This window comes from Phalacrocorax aristotelis, chromosome 12 (assembly GCF_949628215.1).
Source record: "Phalacrocorax aristotelis chromosome 12, bGulAri2.1, whole genome shotgun sequence".
Classification (NCBI taxonomy): Eukaryota; Metazoa; Chordata; class Aves; order Suliformes; family Phalacrocoracidae; genus Phalacrocorax; species Phalacrocorax aristotelis.
In genome coordinates this window covers 11,112,951-11,139,195 of record NC_134287.1, presented here as the reverse complement: position 1 = coordinate 11,139,195, position 26,245 = coordinate 11,112,951, and the positions used below count along the sequence as shown (strand labels likewise).

The following is a 26,245-nucleotide window of genomic DNA, read 5'->3' as shown; positions in this document are numbered from 1 at the left end:
ATGTTTTCAGTAACCAAAATTCATAAAGCAAATTCTAGAAAAAGAGATGGAGGGCCAGATCATCAGCTACCAGACTTCTAGTATGTGATCACAGGTATTATGAAATTAACTTTCACAACAACTGTAGTATGAACCTCTCCCTTACATACTGACTTTAAAATTCTTTACACTGATTTTATACTTGAGTGACAATATGAAATTATAGTGTCAGGCATACAATTATACAAAAATAATTTGCCAGGCTGAGAGGTGAGCTGCTAGTGAATTGATTGGCATTAACATCCATGCATGTCCTCTTAACTTGGCAACACAAAGTGGCAGAACTCAGTTTATGTCAAAGCAAAAAATGCTTAAACTAAGTCTAATTATCCTGCATGTACTGTACTGTGGATAAAAGTATGTGCATAGACAGGTAGATGCCTCAGGTAACACACAGTTGTTAAGCTGACATGAGTTGACTGCAAGTCTGAAGATTTACTCCTGATTTGTCCTAGTGTAACCAAGATCAAAATTGTGTGATGATTCTTAAAAAAATACATGACTAGGTTTTAAGAAGTACTGAATTTGAGTGTAACTTAGTTAGCTTTGAAAATGAACCGCTAAAATGAGACTGAGTTTAAAATTTTCTCCTTCAACAGAATTTTAGGATCTCTTATCTCGTGATTTGTAGGGGATGGGGTGGGAACTGAAGCTGAATGAGAAACTGCCTGAATTTAATATTAAGAGTATCTAACAGAATATCTAACAGTTTCTCACTTCTGTAACCCTGGCTTTTGCATAACATCGTTGGTCTCTTTGCTGTCATGTCTCACTGTAGAAATAATTTAAACTCTCTGGGACAAGGAACTCACATTTTATTCGTAACTATGGTGCCTCTGAGGCTGCATAAATAGTGCTCTGACTGGAAGGCGGTGAATTCCATGTTTCCAAAGATATAAAACTTTCACTTCTAGGCTGGATGCCCTCTGAGGTATTGAATCCTATATCTGTCACTACCCCTTCAATTAGCTGTGCTTTTTTGGCACTGATCTAGATCTTAATGTCTGGGCCTTCTGATATCAGAGACTCTCATCTTTGGTGTATAAAGTAAAGGTTAGAGTGGAAAGGAAGCAGGGTTAGACTGAAAAGCCCCTAATTCTGATCTGAAGAGGAGCTAATTCTTCTGGGCCTGAAAAAGAATTTGGGGAGATTAAGCAGTATTGATACAACCTGACACAATAATTTGCTTCCAAATAAAACCTTATTCTGATACGAATCAAGCTAGCCATTAACCTTTCAAGTACTGGTCAAAACAGTCTTACAAAGCATGTTCACCTTGCCTTGTCCTGTTATTAAGATTGCAAAGCTATGAGGTTATCATTCTTGACTCCCTCTTGTAAGGAAGACCACAGACTCGTTGGGAGACTAGTTCAACAATCAAGCGAAAGGTGAAGTTCCATTGCAGCCTAAGCCAGTCTATATCAGGGTTACTGCAGGTCCCCTGTGCTCCGCTTCACACCCTACTTAACAGTTGTGTTTCCCATTTGTTCTAGCATTAGGGTTATGTGCCTCTGCAGTGGGCTGGTTCAGGCTGATAAACTAGCAGGCAGATTGAGTTGAATGAGTGACAATGATAACACAAGATGAGGGGCAAGAAAGTCTGCAGCTAGAATCACAGAATCACAGGATCTGTGATTTGTGTCAGACTATATTGCTGTGACATTAGATTTTCTGATGCAGTACCTAAAAAACCTGTTTCTCTCTGCTGGTCCAGAGGGTCCAGAGCTGTGTATGAGATGTCTGATGTGAAGCAATGTGACTGTTTTTCTCCCCATCATCTCCCATCAGAGAAACAGGCAAGGAAGCCAAAATAAACTCGGGATTCAAGTTTCTTTATTTTTCTTTCATACCTGTTTTGTCTTGTTAGTTGATGTCAGTGCTGTGAGGGGTCTTGAGACGAAAAACATCAATATGGACAGGACACACTGAGCTGGAGTCTCCTTAATTAGCTTTCTGCCAACTCCTTGAAAGACTGGAGAGAAGAGCATGTCTAGTGACTACATTCACAGAGGTCAGTGTAGCTTTCCAGGGCCTCTTAGGCAACGCTCAGCTAAAGGTGGATGCTGACCCTGTCTCATGCTTGGATTTTGCTCTGGCTCTTCTCAGACCCTTAGGATAAGAACATTGAAATCACAGCATTTTCTGGAGTTCTGCCATTTTCCTCACTATCTAAATTGTCCCAGTGACTTTATTATGCAGGAGAACATGGACAAGGCATATCTGAATGTAATAAAAGTGGGAAAGCTGTGCCAAATTGGCACCTGAATCAAAGTCACCTGACATCTGTTTCACTTGTCAGCTAAAAAATTATGTAGTTAGCTCAGATACATGCCTACAAAAAACTACAAATGTGTCAGTAAGATTACAAATCTGGAAAGCTAAAAAGTTTACATTTTTCTGTACATTTTTGTGTAACTAGGGGGAAAATCCACATGCTTGCAACTGCTGATCAAATGCTTATAATCTAAATAATTGTTTCAGAGAGTATATATAGTCAGATAGCAAACTTCCTAGAGAGTTGGTTAGCGCACAAAGTAGACTTTCTTTTTAAATATTTTTAAAATTCATTTTAATGGGTGAGAAGAGGTGGCTGATGCTTTAGAACTAACCAAGTGCTGATATAAAAGCAATCTCATCCACAGCCGATGCAAATGTTGAACATTTGCTGGAGTTTAAATCTCTGGTGAATTTTCTGCTATAGCTACATAGCAGCCTAATATTCCTGTCAGAAAAGATTTGCAAATGACCCATAAACAATAGAAGAAACTAAAGCTGAAAGGGTGCTCTGGGCAATATTGTTCTCTTAGTGACTTCTTGTCTGAATCCAAGTCATTGATGAAGTTTTCTGGATGTAAATTCTATTCAAGCTTAATAAAGAAATCAAGATATGTGAAGGAACACTACTTTATTAAGAAACGCAGTTAATTGTTGTTGTATAGTACTAAGACTTCATTGGCTTCCATGACATTTGGTCTAGGCTGTGGAGAGAGTATTTTTCAGAATCTTGCTAAAGAGGGATGTCCAGAGGACCAAGAGTAAGACATACTATCCATTACATCTTGGCTATGCAGAGTAAGCCACCCAGCTCTAGAGTGTCAAATATCATTACTGATAGAATTTTACATGAATTGGTCAGTAGTCTTAGAAAACTTCCTCAGGTAACACTGGCTAAAAACTGCATGCATGATTGAAATGTGGATAGGCTGGAAGGGGTCCAGAGAAGGGCCACCAAGGCCTGGGAAGCTGCCATACGAGGCTAGGCTGGGAGAACTGGGTTTGTTCAGCCTTGAGTAAAGGAGGCTCAGAGGGGATCTCATCACCGTGTACCAGTACTTAAAGGGTAGCTACAAAGAAGATGGAGACTCCCTTTTTATATGGAGTCACATGGAGAGGACAAGGGGGAATGGACACAAGCTGCTGTTGGGGAGATTCTGATTGGGGACCAGAGAAAATTTTTCACAGCGAGGACAGTCACCCATTGGAATAATCTCCCCAGGGAAGTGGTTGACTCAGACCCATTGGACACTTTCAAGATTCGTCTGGACAGGGTGCTGGGCCATCTTGCCTAGACTGTGCTCTTTCCGGAAAGGTTGGACTAGATGATCCCTGAGGTCTCTTCCAACCTGGGATTCTGGGATTCTGTGAAATTAATAGTCTCTCTGCATTTATACTTAAGGTGCTTGAATAGGGGCAGGGGGTACCCATTTGCTGTTTTGTGTTCTATGACTTAATAAATAACTTCAGGCCTCCAGGAGCTTGAATTCTCTGGATATATTTTTGTTGACTCCAGGGAGCTTTGGATCAAACATCAGAGAAGCTGCAGGATTCTTTGGCAGTTTTTTGTAAAGCCATTCAGAAAGAGTTTGTCCAAGGCAGTTTGAGAGAGTTATCTGGCCATGACAGTGTGTGAAAAGAAGCAGTAAACATTCTTGTTATTCAGGAACTTTGGAACTTAACAAAAAGACAAAAAGTATATAAAACAAATTAAATATTCTTTAAAAACATAGCTATGGAGCTGGTGACCTGAAGGAACCATTCCACCTCCAACTTCTAGTAATGTACTAGTGTACAGTTACACTACAGGTACTGTACTACAGTACTAATCTGTAGTATATTGTGTAGTCTCTGGCTCAGATTTTTCCCCAGACTGGGACATTTTAACTTTCTTTTTAAAAGGAGACAATCACTGTATTCAAAGCCATCCAGAGATTGGGGTTGAAATGTCACAAAGTTCATGTTTGTCAACAACTCTTTTCTTTGTTGACAGGAGGTTTATAGGCTGATTGTCCCCCAAAGAAGGTACTTGGCCCATAAATATGTGATAGGAAGATGGATAGCCTTCTGTTAAAGATATTGGACTCAAGCATCTGAGTTTTGGCACAGGCTTTCTTAAGTCTTTTAATGAATGTGCTGTTTAATTGCTTTGTGCCTTACCTTTCCATGATTAAAACTGAAGGTGAGAACACTTGCTGTACTTACAATATTCAAAGGATAACTGAATGAATGGTAATCAAATTTTCTGGAGATCATTTGCCCCATAGAAATCAATGGTAGATAGAAATAATTATCATTATGAGACCGATGTAAATTTGATGCCAATTATTTCTAAAGTAAAAATAATTTAAACTTCATAAATTAGTTATAGAAATGTTAACCATTTATCTGCTTTTGAATGTTAATGATTTGGCACACTTATCTATTAGAATTTGGGGAAATGGGGAAAAAGACATCTTTGACTTTTTTTGATGAATCAGGTACAATAGAATAAGATCATGAGAGCTGATTAAGGCAATACTTTTCAAATAATTTATTCAGAATAAAAAGCCCTGGCAAAGTCTGCTATTTGTCATGTTCCTAGCTCTAATTCAGTGAAGTCTGGTTTTTATAGTGACAGTTCAACTGATGGAAAATACCTTATTGGAGACTCAAGACGATTAAGCAATTACGTTAAAAAGGATGTGTTCACCATATTTAATAATTATTACAAAATCACACCCCTTGTAATCCTGAGCACTATTTGATGACCCACTGTAGTCAGGAAGAATATTTTTTAGTTTATTGACGTGACAACATAAATCTCTCAAATCTTCGTTTTCAGGGACCTGGATGTTCAGCATATGCTAGTGGCTCTTTTAGGTAATTCTTTTATTCTCCTAGAACATAATGTAGCTTCAAGAGAAGGTTTCTCCTGCTAGCAGACCAGGGGAAGCAGAAAATTCAGCATAAACTCTGTCTTTCTATATGCTTTGGTTGTATTCACAGCCAAAGCATTTTTTCAGCAGGGTTAGTGCATCATCTACAGAGGATACATGTTTTTGAATGCTCCGTTTATCTGTAACACCTGGGCTTAACAATGTATTTATGAGCAGGGGCTGTGTTTATAACACTTGACTTTTTTGCTTCTGTCCATTTCTTTCTGACTGCCAGTCCTTGATTGTTTTAAAATTCTGGTTATGTCTCTGTAAGAAATTACTGTCAAGCACGATAGGCTGTAGATTTCTAGCATGTTAACCACTGAATAGTACCTGTCCATATGCTTATTCTTCCAGTGTGCTAAATTTGATCGTGCTTATTCCTTAGTGAAAGCGAGGAGAAATGTATACACATGGGCAACAAATGAACAATAAATAAAGGCCAGTTATCTTGCCTTTTGGGAATTGACTTACACAGCTATAGTTTTTACTTCTTTTCTGTCCTTCTTAGTACATATAATTTTTTCATTCACCCACAAATGCTGAGTGAAATTAAACTAGTGTGTTTCATTGGTGTGATCACTGTGTTTTGAGGATCTTAGAAACTACATTGCATGAAGAAAATACAATTGACAGTTTTGTGACAGGAGCTGACTGTGACAGCAAATGATCCAGCATAGTAGGGACTTCACAATGTTTGGCTTCACCTCTATTCTCCCTGGTTTTTGCACCAGCGGTATTTGTTGTGCAAGACTTTCCACTGCATGTAATTCTGGTACCTTTGTCTTAACTGAGCCTAAGTCTGCTCTGAGATTTCACTTTAAAATGCAGTCCTCCTCTCTGGCCTCTGACTTACCAACCCTTTATGTAGTAAAGTTATTAGATGCAATTCCCTCAGTTTTCCACTTTTCCCCATGGTTGTGTCATCTCTCTGCGATGTGCCTGGAACGTTCTTTCTATCACTGGCTTATCACATCTTGTTTTCTTAACTTATGGAGTGTACTACCATCTGAAATGATATGTTTGGGGCACTTTTTTAACATGCAGAAAAGATCTTACAGAGAAATCAGCTGCACTGTATTATGCTATCATGCCCTATGGCAGTGGGGATAGCATTCACAGTGGCCAGAATGGCCTATCATTTGTTTTTTGCTTGTTGAACATGGCCAGAGAAAGCTCAGGATAAGGCTACCTTACATGTTGAGTGCAAATAAAGAACTGTTGGTAGGAGCATACAATCAACTGGCCTCATCTGCATCACTGAGCAACTGACAGACCTGGACATTAATGTGTGTCTATACTGGAGTATATCCTCCAGGAAGTAGTGCAAGAAAATGTGTGTAATATATGATCCTGTTTGAGGCTGCCTGAATAGTAAAAGATGATAGCTTTGCTCTCACTTAGTATCTATTAGGCATGACAGAAATAACAAATGACTAGTAGGAAACTCAAGAGCTCTACTGCATAGTAGCTGTAAGTGTCTAAGCATTGTGATCCTCAGTCTTTAATGTAAGGGTTGGACAGGGCAGAGACAACTGAAGAAACACATATTGGATATTAAGCAGCAGGTGGAATAACAAGAAATGGGCAACACTGGAATTTGCCATGGCTGACGATATAATAATTCCTAACTTATTTTCCCTATGACCAGAAGCAGCCCCATTAGAGTCTGAATTGTATCATTAGAAATACTATTGATCAAGTTCTCATTAACAGTCATTGGCACTCAACAGCCGTTGTTGCATGAGTTATTTGTGCTGCTGAAACTAATACCAATCATTGGCTTCTGATAACAAAATTGCATGTCCATCTTTGAAGCCAGCTAGTTGATTGAGTTAAATTTGTTCCATACTCTCCAAAGTTAGGAGTGAGCTATCACAGGGTTTAACATCCCCAGCTGTTTGAAGCCATTAAAGCATTACAGGCTGAGGCTCTTTCCTTTGTCATCTTATGAGTAATAGCACTGCTTGATGTCATCTGTGCTTCAGCCTTTCAAACACTAATTGAAGTTTGGTGAGCAGACACCCAAATACCTGACGTGAAGTATGATACAGAAGGGCAATGCATGTTCTCAAAGAACTTTGCTAAGAGTTAGAAGAAGATGGTGATTTTTGACTCCAGAATAAAATCAGGTCACTAAAGCAAAAATACCATAAATTCTAATGTCCTTTTTAGTCATTTTTAAAACTGCTGCGAAGTATGATTCCTCTCTTTCTTTGCTATTGCAGAGTTACTTCTGTACAGTTTTGGCAATCAGTCTAATAACGAGTAGGACTCTGATTTAGCAAGATCAGCTACACAGCTAGGAAGGTCACTTTAAAGTACCCACCATCTTTTATTTCTTTTAAAAATCCTGAAATAAGAGCAGGTTTTTATGCCCCTTCTTATGTGCTGTATCTTAAGTAGAAAAATAAGTTCTGTTACAGCAATATTCATACAAAATTTCAGCAATGCTTTGCCCTGGTTTGATTCTAGTAACCAGGTTATAAAACAGCAATTAACTGTAATGTTTATTGAGCAAGAAAGCCTCCTTGAAAGCTCCACAGCTTTGTGACTGCTAAAAGCTTTAGTCACGCTATTAAAAAGCCAAGATGGGGTATAGATTGAACTTTCCATCAGGATGTCTCTAGAGACACTCAGTCTTAAAGAAGGCTCTATTTGGAGGTGATAACTTTAAAACATATGACTTGCTGCAGTACTTCTGTAAAATCAGTGCTCTTAAAAAATGGAGCCTACTTTTGTTCTCATTGATGAATCTATGCACTGGGTGATAAATATAGAAAAGTATAGCTTCAGTTGGTTCAACCTCAAATAATGCCATTAACTTCTAATCATGCTCTATTAGCCTCAGTAGGCTGAGGATCTCATTTAAAAATTGGTTTTCTGTCTATATTGGACTAATTGATCATGCCTTCCATGGTGGTATATGAAGACAAACCAAGAATTTTAATCTTTTGCTGTAGACACTGTAAATGTGGATTAGATCATGAATTGAAGGTGGGGTAGTAACAAAATCCCAGCAGATTGATGTATCATACTCATATTGTCACTTTTATTTAAAAGATTTGAGGAAATGACTGGTTTTAAAAGAGGGCAAATTGCATGGAAAGAAAAGAGAAAGACAAGAGGGTCAAGGAGGAAAAGCATCAGGAACTCTGGAACAGAGTAGTAGCAGGATAAAACCACCTTACTTTCTACATTGTCATCCATCTTAGATGTCATACGGTATGTGCAAGGAGGGAAATGAGGCATGGGGCATCATTTCCTCATGAATATTTTATTCCTCATGCTCATTCAACATCTCAATATGACCCAGAACAGCTTTCAGGTACATGTGTCTGAATAGGCTCAGGAAAGTCATCTCTGTGAAAAACAGCTATCCTGAGTCTTTGTCAGCTGAACAATGGTGCCTTTGCTTAAATGTGAGCATAATGCTCACACTAAAGTTGCTTAGGTATCACAGGTGGTCTGTGACACTGTAGATCCATTTGAGACCCAGCATTATGGTAACCAGAAGGTAATAGCAGAACTGAAAAATTTAAGACAGTAGCTACCTAGATGCGGATGTGAAAGACCAGGTGTGTTAATGGAGTGACTCTACATAGTAATTTAACCATTATACCAAAACTGGTAATGAAAAGTGTTTTGTGTTACTCCTTAACAGACTACGCTGAATTCCCTTAACAAAAACCAATACAGAAAGTAAAGAGAATTATTTATTGTTGGAGGTGGATTTCTTTTCAGGCACATTCAGTATGGATAATTTGAGTTCATCAACTGCAGCAACAAAAATAAAAAGCCAAGCTAACGACTTGCAAGCAGATGCTAATTCCCCAATTGTTCATGCAACGTGGAACATAAGTTGAAATGATTATGAAATTAATGCATTAATACAAAAAATGCTTTGGAGAGAAGCAAATCAAATAAATGTGCATAAAAAGAACTAGCTGTAGACATAATTTGTGAAGCTGTGCTTTATTCTCAGTCAGAGGGAAAAATTAAAACTAAACTAAGGAGAAATTTTAAGGAACAATTCAGAATTACCATGTAAGAAACAAAAATGAAACAAAGCATGGAGCTTCAGCAAAGACAACGCATAGAGGCTGCTTTGGAATTAAAAGGTACCAAAAGCATCATGCCATATATTTAGGAAAGGATCACTTGCTGATGTGAGTAAGGAAGAATTTCCAGCTGTATGAGCACATATCCTGGATAAGAATGACTCAAAACCTGGAAGCAGGTAGATGGTAGAACAGAATTCTGTGTCATGAATCTGAAGAGAGTTTATACTGAAAGGTGAGAATTTGAAAAATAACAGACAAGGTTGGGAGATTCTGGGCTGTCTTTGCTGTTTTCTCCTCTAAGTGCATGCTTGTTTCCTTTGCTGTAGTTAGGAGAGAAAGAACCTACCCTCCACTGTCCTTGTTCACAGTCTAAGCTTAACTTTCTGACATTGCACCAATGTAGAATCTCTGATTTTTCTGTAACAGCCTTTTGAAATTAACTTCAGTGGTGCAGGAGGAGAGGCTCAACACGCTTGAAATGTTTGGACTGGTTTAGCGGACCTATATGTTACAATTACAGGTGATTTCATTACTCGCTCTCACCACTGCCAGAGAACTCACCACAAAGGAGTTTCCGGTTTTCCTCCCCAACTTGTTTTGATGACCATCATCATCAGGAAAATGATCCTTATTCACACCCTCAAGCAAGAAACTTCATTTATGCTGAACTCGTGTCCCTGCACTCATTTTTTTTCTCTCTCCACATCTGAAAATCAAGAAGTAGCAGAACCAGGTGTACCATGCCAAATTTTATATTGATCCAGCAAATGTATGCTCAGCTATTATCATAATCTGGTGCATAGATGTCTGTTGAAAGGTAGATAATTACTTGAAAACAATTCCATTAAATCTAGTCAGAAAATATGACTACGAACCAATAGATTGTATAACCACCTCCCAGGAGAAAAAGAGGTGTAACTGTCAGTGCAGGAATTGTAGTGCCAACTCTCATGATTTTGTGAGGAGTTTTATGGTAAGTGTCTTTGCTAAAATTGTGAGCTGGTAAAATCAATTTTAAATTGGAAAGAATTTAAATTTTTGTTAAAATAAAGTTTCTAGACCTCAGAGTTCCACAGAAAGGCTTCAAGAAGTTAAGTGAACATTACCTAATGAAACCTTCTTTCCTCACCCCAAGAAAAGCCAAAAGGTAAACAAAAATACTAAATTAAATTAGATTTTTTTATTAATGGCTCTTTGGAGCCAGATTCTTGTTTTTCAAGCAGTTAAGTTTGAAACTGAGTCTTTCTAAAAATATATGAACAAAATAATAATAATAAAAGCAATTCTTCCACTAGCTGAAAATAGCATTTATTTTTGTAGAAGATATAGTAAACTTAGTGCTTTTTCACTCTATGTTAGTTTTCATCTTCTTTCACATATGTTCACTCTAGTTTCAGGGAAAAAGAAAAGTCTGAAATGTGAATTAATTTTTTCAAAATATTGATAACTATAATGGAAAAACATACTTTTGCTTTTCCCCCCCTTCTACCATCCAGAATGTATATCTTGGGGAAAAACTAAATACTCCAAGTTCTATCTTGTTATACTTTCTATTAAGGTTATGCTTTTTTTACTTTCAGAACACGAAAGCAGCAGACAGTAAAGGATCTAATACTTACCTCAGACAGGTATAATGTCACCAGCTGCAATGAAGCCAGTCCCGATAATTTTGCCAGTTAGGGCAAAACAGAAGAAGGAAAAATAATAGTTTCTATACCAACACTACCTGGTTCAAACAGCTGCTATTCAAAGTTATTACTGGGTTCCAGTGGTTCATAAGCACTTTTCTTGCTGGAGGCACCAGTCCCTGCCTGAGAACTGATGGACTGGTTTAAATGCTTTGGATAAAAACAGCCATGTGTATTGAACAGTTTCAGCTTGTGGATTTTAGGTAAAATAACATGAGAGCATTTGTAAGGAATAGAGGAAGAAGAACCTTGTGCTGAGAGACAGAGATGAGCAGGTATGGGTAATAATGTCCTTGGGACCAGCAGGGGACCTCTGCCTGGAATCTGAGGCGCATGTAACTTTGTGATGTTCCCTCCCCCTTGTTTCTTCACTTTGGGTATGCTGTGAAACACAGGCAAGAGTAAGAGCCTCTGAAATACTAAACAGCACAGTGCGACACAGGTGCCAGGGCTGGCCAGAGGCAAGTGGCATGGCTTGAAACTGTTGGCTAAGAGACAAAGTGTTTAGTGAATTGACCATCTGTCCAAGCTTGGCATAACTGTGGTATAGCAGGGACCATCAACAGACCATCAACATTGCTATATAAAATTGTTTACTGTATTAACATTTTTTTAAAATTTATTGCTGCAGCTCATCACTGTTCACATCTCTTCTCTCATTTTTCTGAAATATCCCTGACATAAGGAAATGGATTCCACAGTGTTGTGGAGTTGCATGTGGCAGAGGCAGGGTGAAGGCCAGGTAGATCTTAAACAGATCTTTGAGCAGCCTGATCTAGTGAAAGATGTCCCTGCCCATAGTGGGGGGGTTGGACTAGATGATCTTTAAATGTCCCTTCCGACTCAAACAGTTCTGTGATTCTATCACCTTTAGTTACCATGTACTGACAAAACACTGGGGGTGCAAGGGGTCTCTTTGTGCCAAAAGTCTGAGGAGAGACCGTGGCCTTGTTGCCTCTTGTGGCAGCATTAGAGTGTAATGTTCCTCCGTCCTGACCCTCCCAGTTGTTCTCATTTGTGGAAGGTTGAGAGAGAGCAGGAGATAATTAATTCTTCCTCTGGTTTAAGGGCTGAAAAAAGCACAATTTCCTTACCAGTCAGTCCATGTATGCTCATTCCAGTAGCCAGTTTGGTATTACTGCTCTTCTGATTGCACCTCCTTTTCTATCCATCTTCCTTCCTATCATAATAGTTGTTTCTAGGTGAGTCTGAGCCTTTCATGTAGTGGCATAATCATCCTTAAGACAGGATTCTTTATAAAGCAAGTATGTAAGTCTTGGGATAGAGACTGACTGAAGACAATGAACCACCCAAGAAAACCTTACTGTAGGGGGCTATGCAAGAGGCATAACTAGACGAAATGGAAAACTAGGCATCACATGGAAAACAGGGACATAAAAGATGACTACCATGAGAAGCTTCCTTTATAATGAGCTTTATTTACTTTGAAATAGTTTCCCTTGTAGGCTTGATAAAAGATTCATACAAAGATTTGAGTGTTCATGAGGTCTAATAAAAATATACAGACTAAAACCTCCTGAAATGATAAATCTCTCAGGCCAGGTAAATTCCTGATTCCCTGTAGCCAGGTGTTGAAACATATTGAGCAGCTGCCTGGCCATTAACTCATCCATCTTCACAATGTATTAGAGATTTTTCCTGCCCCAGGCTATCCCTGTTTATACTCGTATAGTGGGGTACACCCCACTCTTTATATGCAGTGAACGTCTATAAACTTTATGACTCAGTCACCTGTGCTGCTAGACTGTTTTCAATGCCCTTCAGGATTAAGTTCAAAGCACCTGAAGTTCAAGTACATTTCAGGGGCTATCACAAGAGATAGGAAAGAAGGTCACGTGGATTGTGAGTTTATCACTAACTTGCCCACAGGGAAAAATTACTCCCTTAGTGTCCCTTTTGTAGCTCTGCGTAGTTTACCATACTTTTAGGCCAAGAGCCTCCTCTTGCTTTGATTGGGATTAACGACACTTAGGGCCCAGTATTTGGGGCTGGAAGATGCTATTGTTTGTAATATGCTTACAGTGCAAATGGCTGCTTTCTTTTTGTGCCACTGATTGATTAGTGGAGTTTGTCCAAGTAATTTTCCCTCTTGATATGTGCACTTTCCTTCTTTACCACAAAGGTGGTGTGAAGATTAACTAATTGATCTCATGAGATTCTTTAATGAAAGGAATGCCTTACTGAGCAACAGAACAAAGTACAGGCAATATGTATGAACACAACTCATTCCAGATCTCTACAAAGCTGAGGTTTCTTTTCTCCTCTGAGCAAGTAGGGCTGTAAGACTGTCTCAGCTTAATTTTTTTCCTCTGTTCAGTACAATGAAGAACATCTGTTGCAAAAGAACAGATGATTAATAATTGAAACTACTTTGCGCTGTCCAAAATAAAGTGCCTATAGTACTGTAGTTTTTCTGAGTTTTTTGTCTTTGTTTCTTTATTTATTCTCAAAATACAATAATCAAATCCAATCATTGTTATGAGTTAGATTTTATTTCAGAATGGAAGTTTCTACTGTCTTTTACTTAAGTTTTAAGGAATATATTTTCAAGCTGGTTTTGGTGATAAAGCTTTTTATGTCAAACGTATGTAAAAGAAGAGAAAGCAGTGTGTAATAATAATGAAACAGGAATGAAAATTTGATTCCATGTCAGGCTACTAATTAGACCCAAACGAGCTGTGGAATGAAGAGATAAGAATCTAGAATTTGATTTGAGGGAGATCTGAAAAACCAAGAAGCTTAATCTTTTCATGTTCCCTCCCCCAGAATTGATTGCTCCAGAGCTAAAGTTTTTGCGTGTGATTAGGCGCTGAGCCTGATGAATTCTATTTTCAGCACTGCTACAGGAACATGGCAGGTGAAACTAACCTTGGCGCTTTGGGCTTATACAGCACTCCAGCTTCAAAAGCTCTTGCTAAGATGGACCTTTATGTTAAAAGGAATGTAAAACTGAAGGCGTACTTGTTTGTTCTAAAACTGACATTATAACCCCAGATATTTAAGATTAAGATTAACACTGAATGAAAACTAAACAGTTTCAGATTGGATAGGCCCAAAATGTTTGTAGAACCTCCATCCTTCAAAGTATTTAAATGTTGACAGGATAAGGTCCTGAGAATCTATTTGTGCCTTTGAAGTTGGCTCAGTATGAAGCAGGAGTTTGGACTAAAAGACCTCCAGAGGTCTTTACCTACCTAAATTAAGTAATTTAAATTATAAATCACTTTATATAATTCTAGATAAAGCAAAAGTAGCTCTGAAACATCCCACAGTAATCAATTGAGTTATGTTAATGAAAGATTATCTTTATTGTTTTTAGTATTTCGTTTCTATTTTTGCATAAAGGTGATGCAAGTAAGAGTTTGTTTCCTTTTTTACCATCGTCATTAAGACACTAGCTGCATTAACTCAAGTGAAGACAAAATGTAGAATCTTTATTTTCATTTAATTTTTCAGTAATGGAAATGGTAGCTACACTTAAAAAAGCTAAGATTTAAAAAGTTATGTTAATCTTCAGGGACTCCTTTCTCCCCTATCTTGTCTTTTTTTCCTCCTTTAGTTAAAAGCTTTTACCTCAAGCAAAGGCATATATTTTAAGAATTCACCCTAGCTGCTGGGATTGCAGCTTACTCTTGGGAAGGTGAAGGTCGACGTTTCTCTCTGTTCCAGTCCAGCCCACAAGCAGTGACTCAGCAACACACAAAAAACCTGAATATGTGGCAACTTCTTCACCTTTTATGGAAAAGAAGTAGTAGAATCTTTTCAGATCTGGTCAAAGGTGAGGGACTTTTGAGAAAGGGGCTTCTGCCAAAGCTCAGCCACAGAAAGGCTGTAGGTAGCAACCTGTCCACTTGATGAATGTGCCCACGCTGATGAGCTGCCGAGTAATGAATCGGGCTGTGTGTGGGAGCACTGCCCTCTTTTGGATTTTGATAGAAACAGAATCAGTCCCATCCCACTTGGTGCTGAAGTTCAGAGTAAGGAGCGCTTGTTATTGTACGCAGTTCTCTCTTAGGAAAAACCTTCCCCGCACCTCTGGACTTTCTTATCAAGTAAGATTAGTGGAGGAATCACTGAGTCACATCTGCACAGATGTCTCAGCCACATGTTAGCTTTTCATGGGTCTATATTGCACTGACCTAACCCTATATCTGGGACTTTGGTGGTATGAAAATTCAAAGAATGTGGAGAAACCACATTAAACTGGTATTAGTCAAAGTAGAGAAAGCTGAGCAACAATAACAGCAATTGTTCATAAATACAGTTAACACATTAATACTGATTTGGGTTTGCTACGTTAAAGATAGAGAAGGTCACTAGTACTTATTTGATGTCATTCAGACAACAGTCATGTAATAATGAAAAGCTATTGTGTACCGTGCTTGGAAAAGAAACATTGAAATGCCAGCTGATTATTAAGATTATGATTATCACTGAAAATTGTAACAGTAGTTGTAATTCTAGAAGTGTTCCTAAACATGAAAAAAGAAGTTTTTGTTTAACTTGAATGTTTAGATATTGAGAGAATTAAAGCTTTTTCTTTTTCATTTATTACAAAATATTAATTATTTCAGTCAATATGGGAAGGGGGAACAGTGAGCCGCAATGACCTTTTATTCACCTGGAACAATGAGAAATAAGTTTTTTAAAGCTCACAGCTCTTAGTCAAAAACTCTTTACAAATTATTAAAACAAGTCCATTAAAAACAACTGGATAGGACTCCAAATATTGTGCTCAACCGAAAATGGGCTGGAGACAAAAAGCAGAGGATTAGACAGTTTATAATATAAATGTTTAAGGTCAGGTTTTTCTTAAATTCCGTAACAGAATGAAGACATCCTGTTCAGCCAAGGTAGCCAGTTAATGGTCTTATTCAGTGCATAAGGAAACAGGGCTGCTGTCGTTTCTAGAAATGTAAATTTAAAGCGTGTGTTTGCTAAGACAGCTGGTGGTGTTTTCTATTTGATGCATGGAGGAATATTCTTTAAAAACAGATTCTTGTGGGGTTTGTGTTTTTTTTTCTTCTGGTTAGCATATGTGTGTGGTGGGGTTCAGTGGCTTTTCAATGTTTTCTTCTTGGCCACTTATAAACATATGCTGTAAAAATGAGTAAAATCTCTCATACATCTCTCATTCTAAAGCTTTTAAACAGGACACTGTGCAGAAGAGCTACTGACATCTTGTGTATTTTGTGATAACTTCCACATGTAGATGCATGCTGTTTTCTGGCTGTGTGTAAAATAGGGAGGCAGACGTGTTCCTAAGGTAAAAATTTCTTCCAAAGTTTCTCCTCTTCCTTCTAAGATTGTTTTGGACCTTCACTAAATAATGGTATTATGCTGTGTAAATGAAGAATCAATCAGCAGGTTTTTGCAAGTGACTTTATGTCCCTGTCTGAAGCTCGGATAAGGGGGAGTTATACAGTATCTCTTTTATTTTTGTAAGTTGTTGTAGATACATACATTCGATCTTTCTGGCTGGTAAAACAACCGCAGATGATTCCCACAGATAATAAAAAACCAGAACTTTAATTGGCTGCTTTCTTTTGCAGTCACTTTTGGCCTATAATGAACTTCTTCACTAATACAGAATAGGTAAATGGATTCTTTTTTCCAGCCACTGGCCAGCTTTTTATTTCAAACCACATTCATCAAGATGCCAAATGCAATTCTCAATGATTCTTCTATTAGGAACACTGTATAATCCCAGCTTTTGAAAATATTGGCAGGTGATAATTTTTCTCTCTTTAAAGATAGTCCTTTGCCATCTAGTATTCTGCTGACGAGATTGTCTTATTGCTCAAGAGCACTAAATCTTTCATGTGTGCAAACAAGATGAATTCACCATCTGAACCTTTCACCACATCATTTCTCTTTCCTTTAAACAGCCAAGATTTGAGGAAGATGGTAGTATTCAACCAGTTATGGACCTCTTGTGGGTTCTTGGGGGAAATGATTCTAGAGATTCCACTGTCCAAATCTGGATTGAGTCTGAATCTGAATTACACTGTCTAGTAATCATGAGTACAGTTTTATCTGGGGGAGACTTGGAGTATGTTACCCTCCATATCAGCAAAGTGCAGGCTGATTTAATGAGTTTGGGTTATGCGTCTTTGTATGAATAAAAACCTTCTTATTCTTAAATCACTGAGTTATAGTTGCAAAATATCTTGTCCACAGACCTTTTAAGGTGGTCTTTTCTACTTACTTCTGAGACCATGCCAACCAGGTCATCGTTCAAAGGCAATTTTTTTTTTCTTCAGTGTTGAAAGTGTAATTCTGTCACTGGAGTCTTTTCTTTCCCTACAAAATTACCACACTTTCTGAGTTAACAAGAACTTCTGGCAATAAAACACTTCACAGTGCCTTGATTGAATTATTGGTATATTATTTTAATGGTGTCTTGATGAAATTACTTAGCAACTAACCTTGTCTTTTAGTTGGTGTTATAGACAGCTTCAGAACTGTCAGCTCCAGCTCATTTTGTGTTTTCATTTAGGTGCTAATACTGTTAGCCAATGTATTTAAAGTGGAGACTTGGGCCAAATTTTGTTGGCATTACTCATGAGCGTAGTTCTACAGCAGATGAGGTTAGCCCATGAGTAAAACTTGTTAAATTTTGCAAAGGCTTCAGTCTCTTCTTTCCCTATTAGTATCCAAAAAAATGCCTGAGTTATTTCTTTTTGGTAATTTTGTCCCTAATTTATTTGCTCTTGCAACCAGTTACTGCTTCCAGCAACTCAGTCCTGTAAAAGGAGTTGGTCTAATTTGCTTTACAGTAGTGTTGCATTTATTTCAGAGTGTCATGGCCAAAACAGTTCCTTGCTTTGGCTTGTTTCATTTTATTTCTTATTCTATGTCTTGAAAAACCTTAAGCAATAAGCTAGTTTGATTAGTTAAAAGCAGGGCACATTCCTTTGAAATGTATGTGTAAATTGCTGAATCTGAAGAATCAGGTTCCCTCTTTACACAATCTTCATGTCTTGTAAATGGCAATCCAAATTCAGAAGTGATACGTAAAGTGGCAGAAATTACATCTCATTATGCTGGGACTCCATAGCACTGATGCTCTTGCAATCAGTTAGTGTGTAAAAAAAAACAAAACCCACAACCCTCTAAAATTATCTAACTGTCATGCAGAGAAGCTGGAAAATAATGCAAATGTTTAGAGAATTTAAGTACGGAATGCCCTGCTTTTATTAAGAGCAGGACATTTCTGTTCTTCCTTGCTGATTTCCTCTTTTGCTGTACCTCACTTTTATGTTTTCCTGTGAGAACTGTTGTTCCATGTGACTCGCCAGTGTTGGGTCTATGTATGAAGCCTGTAACAGGTGAGGAAGCTCAAGTTTCTTCCAGTAGATTTGACCCAATTTACATTTCATCCCTGTTTCTGGTCAGATGATATAACTCAGATCTGTTGACACAAAGTCAATGAAAGAACATGGGAATCCATAAAATATATTTGTATTTTTTCATACTGTTCTATTTCACTGATACTATGCTTTTTCCTACAAAACGTTAGAGAAAAGATGGTCTAAGTAGAGATATGAGTGGCTAAAATAAAAGACTGAGAGCAGTTCTGGACTCATTTTGACTAAGACACTGAATTTAGTATTCAGGGCAGTTATATAAGGATCATGATTCCATCTGTAGGAGCAAAATCAGAATCCTCTTACAAAGCATTCCTGGATTTCTTTGTGAGGACAGCAAAAATCCAAATAATTGTCAAGGGCAAACTGCCATCAGCAGAGTTAACACTAAAAAAAAAAAAGGGCGTTAAAAATGTGTGGACTGTTTAAGATCTGTAAATTATGTTTTGTGTTCCTCTGTCACTTCTAGGAAAAGCAAGTCAAGTTTCTCCCTTTTCAGGGGGTGGGTGATTAATGGATACCTTGCATTTGGTTGCAAAAGCCTGTGTTGACTTTATTGACTTTTTTACAGAGAAAAAACCCAATTTGTCTGAAGCATCAGGAAGTGCAGCATGTGCTTGCTGTGCCTGGTATGAGTAAGCAGATTCTGATCATTTCTGAGCAGTGATCTGAACAGAGAGCAATTACTTTTTCTGGGGAGAAGTAGACTCTCAGCTTACACTTTCTCTTGATTTTTGTTTAACGTAAGACAACAATAAGCCAGACCAGAGGCACTCTTAAGGTTGGTTTCCCTTCATTAAGGGCTTTTGCTGGAAGTGAGAGGCAGATACACACGCCTGTTTTTACCTCTGTTTTAATAGGTTTATTTTGTAATGGTGGAATCAGAGGTAGTTTAAAAAGTGTAAAGATCAAAACGATGGGCCCAGTTCTTCACATAAGAAGTTGCTAGGTCAGCCCACCCGAGCTGATAATGTTGTTAATGTTTACCATTTTCATTCACTCTCCAGTGATGTATGTAGGAACAGCCATGCTAAGTCATGTTAAGACTCATCTTAACAAATCCCACTCTCAGTTGAGAGGTGTCAGATCAAGGCAAATATATAATATTTTCCTATATATTTTTCCAGAATTCAGCAATCTGTGGTTCAGATTCCTGAGCCAACAGTGGCATTTTTTAATTGATGGATTTTTTTATTCTCTAGGAACACTGTATGTTCATTTTTCCTGTTCATATAAACTTTTGACACCTAAAACAAATTATAGCAAAGAGTTTCATGGTTTAAGCAGGTAAAAAAATCATAGAATCATAGAGTGATTCGGATTGGAAAGGACTTTAAAAGGTCATCTCGTCCAAGCCCTCTGCAGTGAGCAGGGACATCTTCAACTAGATCAGGTTGCTCAGAGCCCCGTCCAGTCTGACCTTGAATGTTTCCAGGGATGGGACACACACAACCTTTCTGGGCAGCCCATGCCAGTGCTTCACCACCCTCATTGTAAAGATTTTTTTCCTTATATCCAGTCTAAATTTGTCCTCCTTTAGTTTAGAACCATTACCCCTTGTTCTGTCACAACAGGCCTTGCTAAAGAGATTGTCCCCATCCTTCCTATAGTTCCCCTTTAAGTACTGAAAGGCCACAATAAGGTCTCCCTGGAGCCTTCTCTTCTCCAGGCTGAACAACCCCCGCTCTCACAGCCTGTCCTCATAGAAGAGGTGCTCCAGCCCTCGGATCATTTTTGTGGCCTTCCTCTGGCTCCCCTCCAACAGGTCCATGTCCTTCCTGCGCTGAGGCTCCAGAGCTGGACGCAGCACTGCAGGGGGGGTCTCACCAGAGCGGAGCAGAGGGGCAGAATCCCCTCCCTCGACCTGCTGGCCACGCTGCTGGTGATGCAGCCCAGGATAGGGTTGGCCTTCTGGGCTGCAAGTGCACATTGTTGGTTCATGTACAGCTTTTCATTCACCAGTACCCCCAAGTCCTTCTCTGCAGGGCTGTTCTCTATCCCTTCATCCCCCAGCCTGTATTGATACGGGGGGTTGCCCTGACCCTGGTGCAAGGTCTCGCACATGGCCTTGTTGAACCTCATGAGGTTCACATGGGCCCACTTCTTGATCTTTTCCAGGTCCCTCTGGATGGCATCCCGTCCCTCAGGTGTGTCAACCACACCACTCTGCTTGTGTAATCTGCAAACTTGCTGAGGGTGCCCTTGATCCCACTATGTCATTGATGCAGATGTTAAACAGCACTCGTCCCAGTACAGTCCCCTGATGGACACCACTCATCACCAGTCTCCATCCAGACACTGAGCTGTTGACCACTACCCTCTGGATGCAACTATACAACCAATTCCCCATCCACCAAACAGTCCACCAATCAAATCCATATCTCTCCAATTTAGAGCAGAGGATGTTGTGGGGGACCATGTCAAAGGCCTTGCAGAAGCCCAGATGGATGACATCCATAGATATTCCCTTGCCCTGGCCTCACCTACTTTTTCTATCTCACTCTTGATAATTTATTTGGTGCTTTTGAGTTTTGTATTATGACAGAGTGAATAATTGTTCTCTAAGCATTTCTAGGCCATTCATAGTTTTGTAGACTTTGGTCAAATTGCTTCTCATTTATCTCTTTTGCAAGTTGAATAGTTCGTGTATTTGCTGCTTGTATGAAAAATGTTTCCGTTTACTTCGATCACCCTTATAGTTATTTTGTGTTTTCTACTAGAGCTTTTTTTTTTAAGATATAGGATGAGAATAGCACCCAGTGTTAACATTGTGCCAATACTTTACAGTGGCCTAATAACATTATTTTTTATGCTGTTTAATTCTTTCCTAATAATTCCTACTGCTGTGGGGTTTTTTTGATAGGATCTGAGGACTGAGCTTCTGTTTTCACAGACCTCTTCACTGAAACCCCCCAGACTCCTTTCCTGAAAGGAATTATCTACTCAGAGTCTATTGTTCCATCTGTTATTCTGGGATTGCTTTTCACCATCTGTATTTTTTTTTTCACACATCATCACTGAGTTTCACCTGTAATTTTACTGCTTAGCTACTCAGTGTTGCAAAATCCTTTTACAGATCTTCATAGCTGACTTGTGTTTTCATCACTCTGAAATACCTTACTGCCATCAGCAAACTTTGTCACCTATCTTTCGTTCCTTCTTTCCAAATTGTTAAGGAATAAATTGAACAGCACAAAGCATCAGGGGAATTCCAAATGAACACTTCTCTCCATTGTGGAAATGGGAAGACTTTTCCCTAACCTTTGATGCTGATCTTCTAGCCATGAATTAGTTTATGGAAAGGACTTTTATCCCATGACGATTTCAGATCCTTTAGCAAGGAAATGCCTCAAAAATCCTATTAGACTTCAACAGCTAGATTGTTTTTCCCTACAGGCTCTAAGAACCTGGATAGATTTAAGGTGTGATTTTCATGTGCAAAAGTCGTGTTAATTCCTCAGTGATGTCCAGAACATACTTGTCCAGAAACCAGTGTTATCTGGGAAAGCAGTAATATGTTGTATTAGGCACTGTAGAAACGGAGCAAGAAAGTCAGTCTTTTGAGGGGCTCACATTTAAGGAAATCCAGCATGCTTTCTGCAGTGAGGTCAGAAATTATAAAAATAGTTTCTTTCTAATCTCTTATCTTAGTTATTCTTAGCTATTAATGTTTATGTCTTCTAAACTTAGTTTCACTTTATTATTGTTGCTGGTTTTATTTTTCTGTGCTTTTCCTGTTCATCACATCTGTGTCTGCTTTTATTTTCTATGTAAGCAACTGCGTCTAGTGAATGGGTGAATGTAGTAGTCTAGTGAACAGAGTACTACAAAGCAGAAGTTGGCTTCATTTATTTCAAAGAAAATTCTACGACGTATTTACTCTGTATTTCATATGCTGCAACAACAAAAACATTAAAATTATTTGTACTTTCCCTCCTTTCTCATTTATGCTCTAGGCAACTTAGGCAATAAAACTAAGCTAGCGCGGCCGCAGCTACGTTAGCACGTAGTGCAGCTCAGCGGAAGTGGGTTTGTAGAAAGAAATAGTTGATGTTGAGGTGACGTCTCTCTGCAGTATGGGCATTTTGGAGGCAGAGGGTCTGACTTTAGAACAGTGCTAACCTGATCCTCAGAACTAAATTTCCGGTAGTGGTTGGAGCACATTAGATGCACTTCTGAAATGTATATTTTGGTTTAGTTTCCTTGAAAGGGAATCCAGTTCCTGTGCTCTGAGATCACTGTGGTATAAGCCAGTACTTAGTATGTATGGATTTGCTATAGAGATTTCCCCCAGAATTTTGGGGATTCATTTCCGAAGCACACTCATGGTCTCATCTGAAGGGTTCATGTAGATACACACACCATTTCCCTCTCGTTTTGACAGATTTTTCATGCAGGTGTCAGTTTCTGCTTCTTATTCAATAAATGCCATTTTCTGGCTTGTAACTCTCATTATTTACATGCAGATATTTTGTAATTAAATTTGCTTTTCTTATCTTGTAAGAAACATGGTGCGCTGACTGTGATGTGAGTAGTGACTGCTTGGTCAGCTCTAGCTTGTTTTGTTTTATAGCATCTGTGCAAAGTGATTGGCAATGTAGGGTACAACAGTGGAGCAGACAATGCTGTCCCAGCACTAAAAGCTGGTCTCATAGTTAGCAATCTGACTAGTGGCTAGAGAGTCATCTGTCAACTCCCTCCCCTGCCTCTCTCCATCTCTCTGTATGCCCTAGCATAAATCTGCAGCAGTTCTGCACAGCTCCACCATATCTAAGACACTATTGCTATTGGCATATGTAGCAAAACTGATGAGTCCTGAAACACTTCATATGTACAGAATGGCTGGTTATCACTATGCAACAGCTAAGGCTTCTGGAAACCATAGATACCTGAAAACACAGTAGTAATGGCCCAGGGTGGTAGTTAGCAGATAAAAGCCAAAGTCAGCAGTGCTGGCAAGTCTGTTTAGGCACTTAACTTGTATTGATTGAATGAGGAATTAGGTGCTTCAGTGCCTCAACAGTTTGTCCCTCAGTTCCCTTTCTAAGAAATGGAGATAAGAGCACTTTCACACTTCAGGGGAGTGGCCTGACAGGAAATTTCTTAAGGCAGTGATGTGCTTGGATGTGACAGTGATAAGGTCAGATGAGTTCTTTGTGCATGTAGGAGGAAATATGTGAGACTAGAGTGGATCTTGATTAACAACTTGCCTTAGAGGCACAATCCAAAGTCAATGACAAGACTCTTATTAACTTCAGAGAGCTCAGATCAAGCCCATTGATTTGTGCTTATTTCTGCTCTAGTTGCAGTAGTCCAAATTAATGCTGTGCTGTGATATTTTGAAATTCCAACATAAACAAAATCCACTCAAGAAGGAAATAACAAAAATAGGAAAATCATAATGCTTGAATCATAGTACTGAACTGATGAATGTTAACTATAGGAACATTGTCCCAGAAATTAGTCTGGTAAGAAAAAAGAACCGACTGAAAAACATCACAATTAATTTTTGGCTTCAGAAGCTGGATAAGCTACTTAGTGACAGTAGATGATCTATGTATTGGTGTTTTGATTATTAATGTTTTCTACGTAGCTTCTATCATGCAATCTTCAGTTTAGAAGTCACATCAATGATATGCTTAAGGTATTTGAAAGTGTTAAATGAAAACAAGAACGTTTAATTCTAATAATGCTTGTTTTCATCACAAGATTTAGAAAGTAAATCAGAGACACAAAAGGAGACTGTACCTTTATGCTTCAATGGAAACATTACCCTATTCTACATTAGAGGTACAGTGTGGTAATGTAACTGGTCTATGATCACTCATGATGTTAAAATTCAGGGATTTTGGAGAACCCCAAATTCCAAGTCACAGGCCAAACTGTTATGCTACCAAGGGGTTTTCTAGAGATAGATAAAAACCTCTGGCAGTTACTCAATAATGAAAAACATTGCCTGTGTAGATTATATATTTATTTACACCTTCACATACAAGTAGTTCTTTAGCATCTGGTATCTATCAAGATTTACGCTGCCCTATGATTCATAGGTAGTGAATTAAGTTACATCTAACTCTGCCTGCCTAAATGAAAGAAAAAGAAGGAAATGTAGTGTGTGATTTTTGTAGTACCTGAATCCAGATAGGAATTTGCTCTGAGAAATGCCAGGTGTGGATCCTTTCATTTCAGGCTTGTCTAAGAACAGATCAGTGTTCACCATTTGCAAAGCAAAAGCAATACCTGTACTTTGAAAAAAAGAAAAAAACAATAGCGCTAATGATTCAAAGCTTTAATACCTTCCCAGGCAAATATTCTTCAGAAATTTTCATGTCTGTCATTCATGGTGCCTTATTCCCATTCCTTAGGGGTATTACTTTGTTGCTTCCTGAAATACTGGAATGATCTCTTTCTACTGCTCAAACCTATATATTCTCTCATGCAGAGACACATGAGAGGAGTATCTCATTATTCTCTCTGATTCATCAGCAATGCAGACCAATTAATACCACAGTTAATGGGGAGAAGTAGCTGCTACAACTGCAAGCCATATATCTTCTGTCACTCCATAACTAACACTCTTGGACAAAGCTAGGAAGCAACTTTACTATGCGGAGAATATTTTTGATACACTACCAAATCTATAATTCACAGCACCATAGAAACTGGAGATGGAAAGAACCCAGCACGTTATCAAATGTGTTCTCCTGCCAAAGCAAAATTGCTTGTTGTAGACAGCCAGGTTATAACATTTCAGGCAATGAAACTGTCATCTTTGAAAATTCTGCTAGAGTCTAACAAACCTCACCATTACAGATCATTCTTTGTGTGTCTCTCCTTTCTCTCTGTCTCTCTTTTTTTCTTAAATTCTAACTTTTTGTCTGCCGCTCCAATAGATCCTTCATGAAGACCCTAGCAGTCCACTGTGGCTGTCTGGTAACACCGGAGTGCAAACTTACTAAGTTGCAAACTTCAGGTTTAATTTTTCTGATAACCTAAGCATAGTTTCATTTAGGTCTGTTTCAACTAGTGGTAAAGTCATTCTGCTCTGTGTTTATATACATAGCTGCAGTATACTGTTTTCCTTCCTGAGAGATTGGCTATGCTTAATTTTGACATTACATTGAAACATTTTGAAATAGACATATTTAACAAGCTTATCTGAAGTTCCTAGCTGCTTACTTATTTCTCCATCTGACTCCTCTTCAACCACTGTATTTTGATATTTCCCTTCCATACAGATTATGCTGCTGACTGATCCAGAAGTTGAGAGCAGCTTATTAATCAGTTCTGATGAAGGGGCCACCTATCAAAAATACCGTCTGAACTTTGACATCCACAGTCTGCTCTTCCACCCCAAGCAGGAAGATTGGATCTTAGCATACAGCCAAGATCAGAAGGTAAGAACCATTGGCAGCATTTTGCTTTGATTGCTTAGGAAGAACCTAGGGTTTCCCCATTTCTCTACGTAACTGCTGCAGAGCATTCAGGACAGTCTTTGCAGTGATACCAGGACAGTCATTGGAAATACCAAACTGGTATTTCCAAGCATGAAACATTGAGAAAGCCTCAGTGTAAAGGGCAAAATGAAGGACATGGGCACCTACTGTGTTCTTGGGGCCAGCCCTCTATGACTGAACTGGCAGTATACATTTATTCATCAGTCCTTTTGGCAACATCATGTGACAGGCAATGGGCAGAGAAGACAGCTAGGATCCTTCACAATAGGAATAACAACCTCTAATGAGGATTTTTGTCCCCTTATTTAAAAATTCTCTTGTTCCAGCCTAGCCCCAGCTCCAAGAACAGTATAAGACACTCCTTGTTCCTATCTGGTTGGCATATTTTCAAGTAGCCTTTGATTTTCTAAGAGA

At 38.6% G+C, this 26,245-nt stretch overlaps 1 protein-coding gene across 2 annotated transcripts in view; it reads left to right on the top strand.

Annotated features, from left to right (window-relative positions):
* Positions 1-26,245, top strand: part of LOC142063605 (VPS10 domain-containing receptor SorCS1-like) — a 307,796-nt gene that overhangs the window by 161,662 nt on the left and 119,889 nt on the right. For both annotated transcript variants that reach the window (XM_075107526.1, XM_075107524.1), the window contains exon 4: positions 25,613-25,771. In XM_075107526.1, the coding sequence (XP_074963627.1) occupies positions 25,613-25,771 (159 nt within the window). The remainder of the gene's footprint in view (positions 1-25,612; positions 25,772-26,245) is intronic.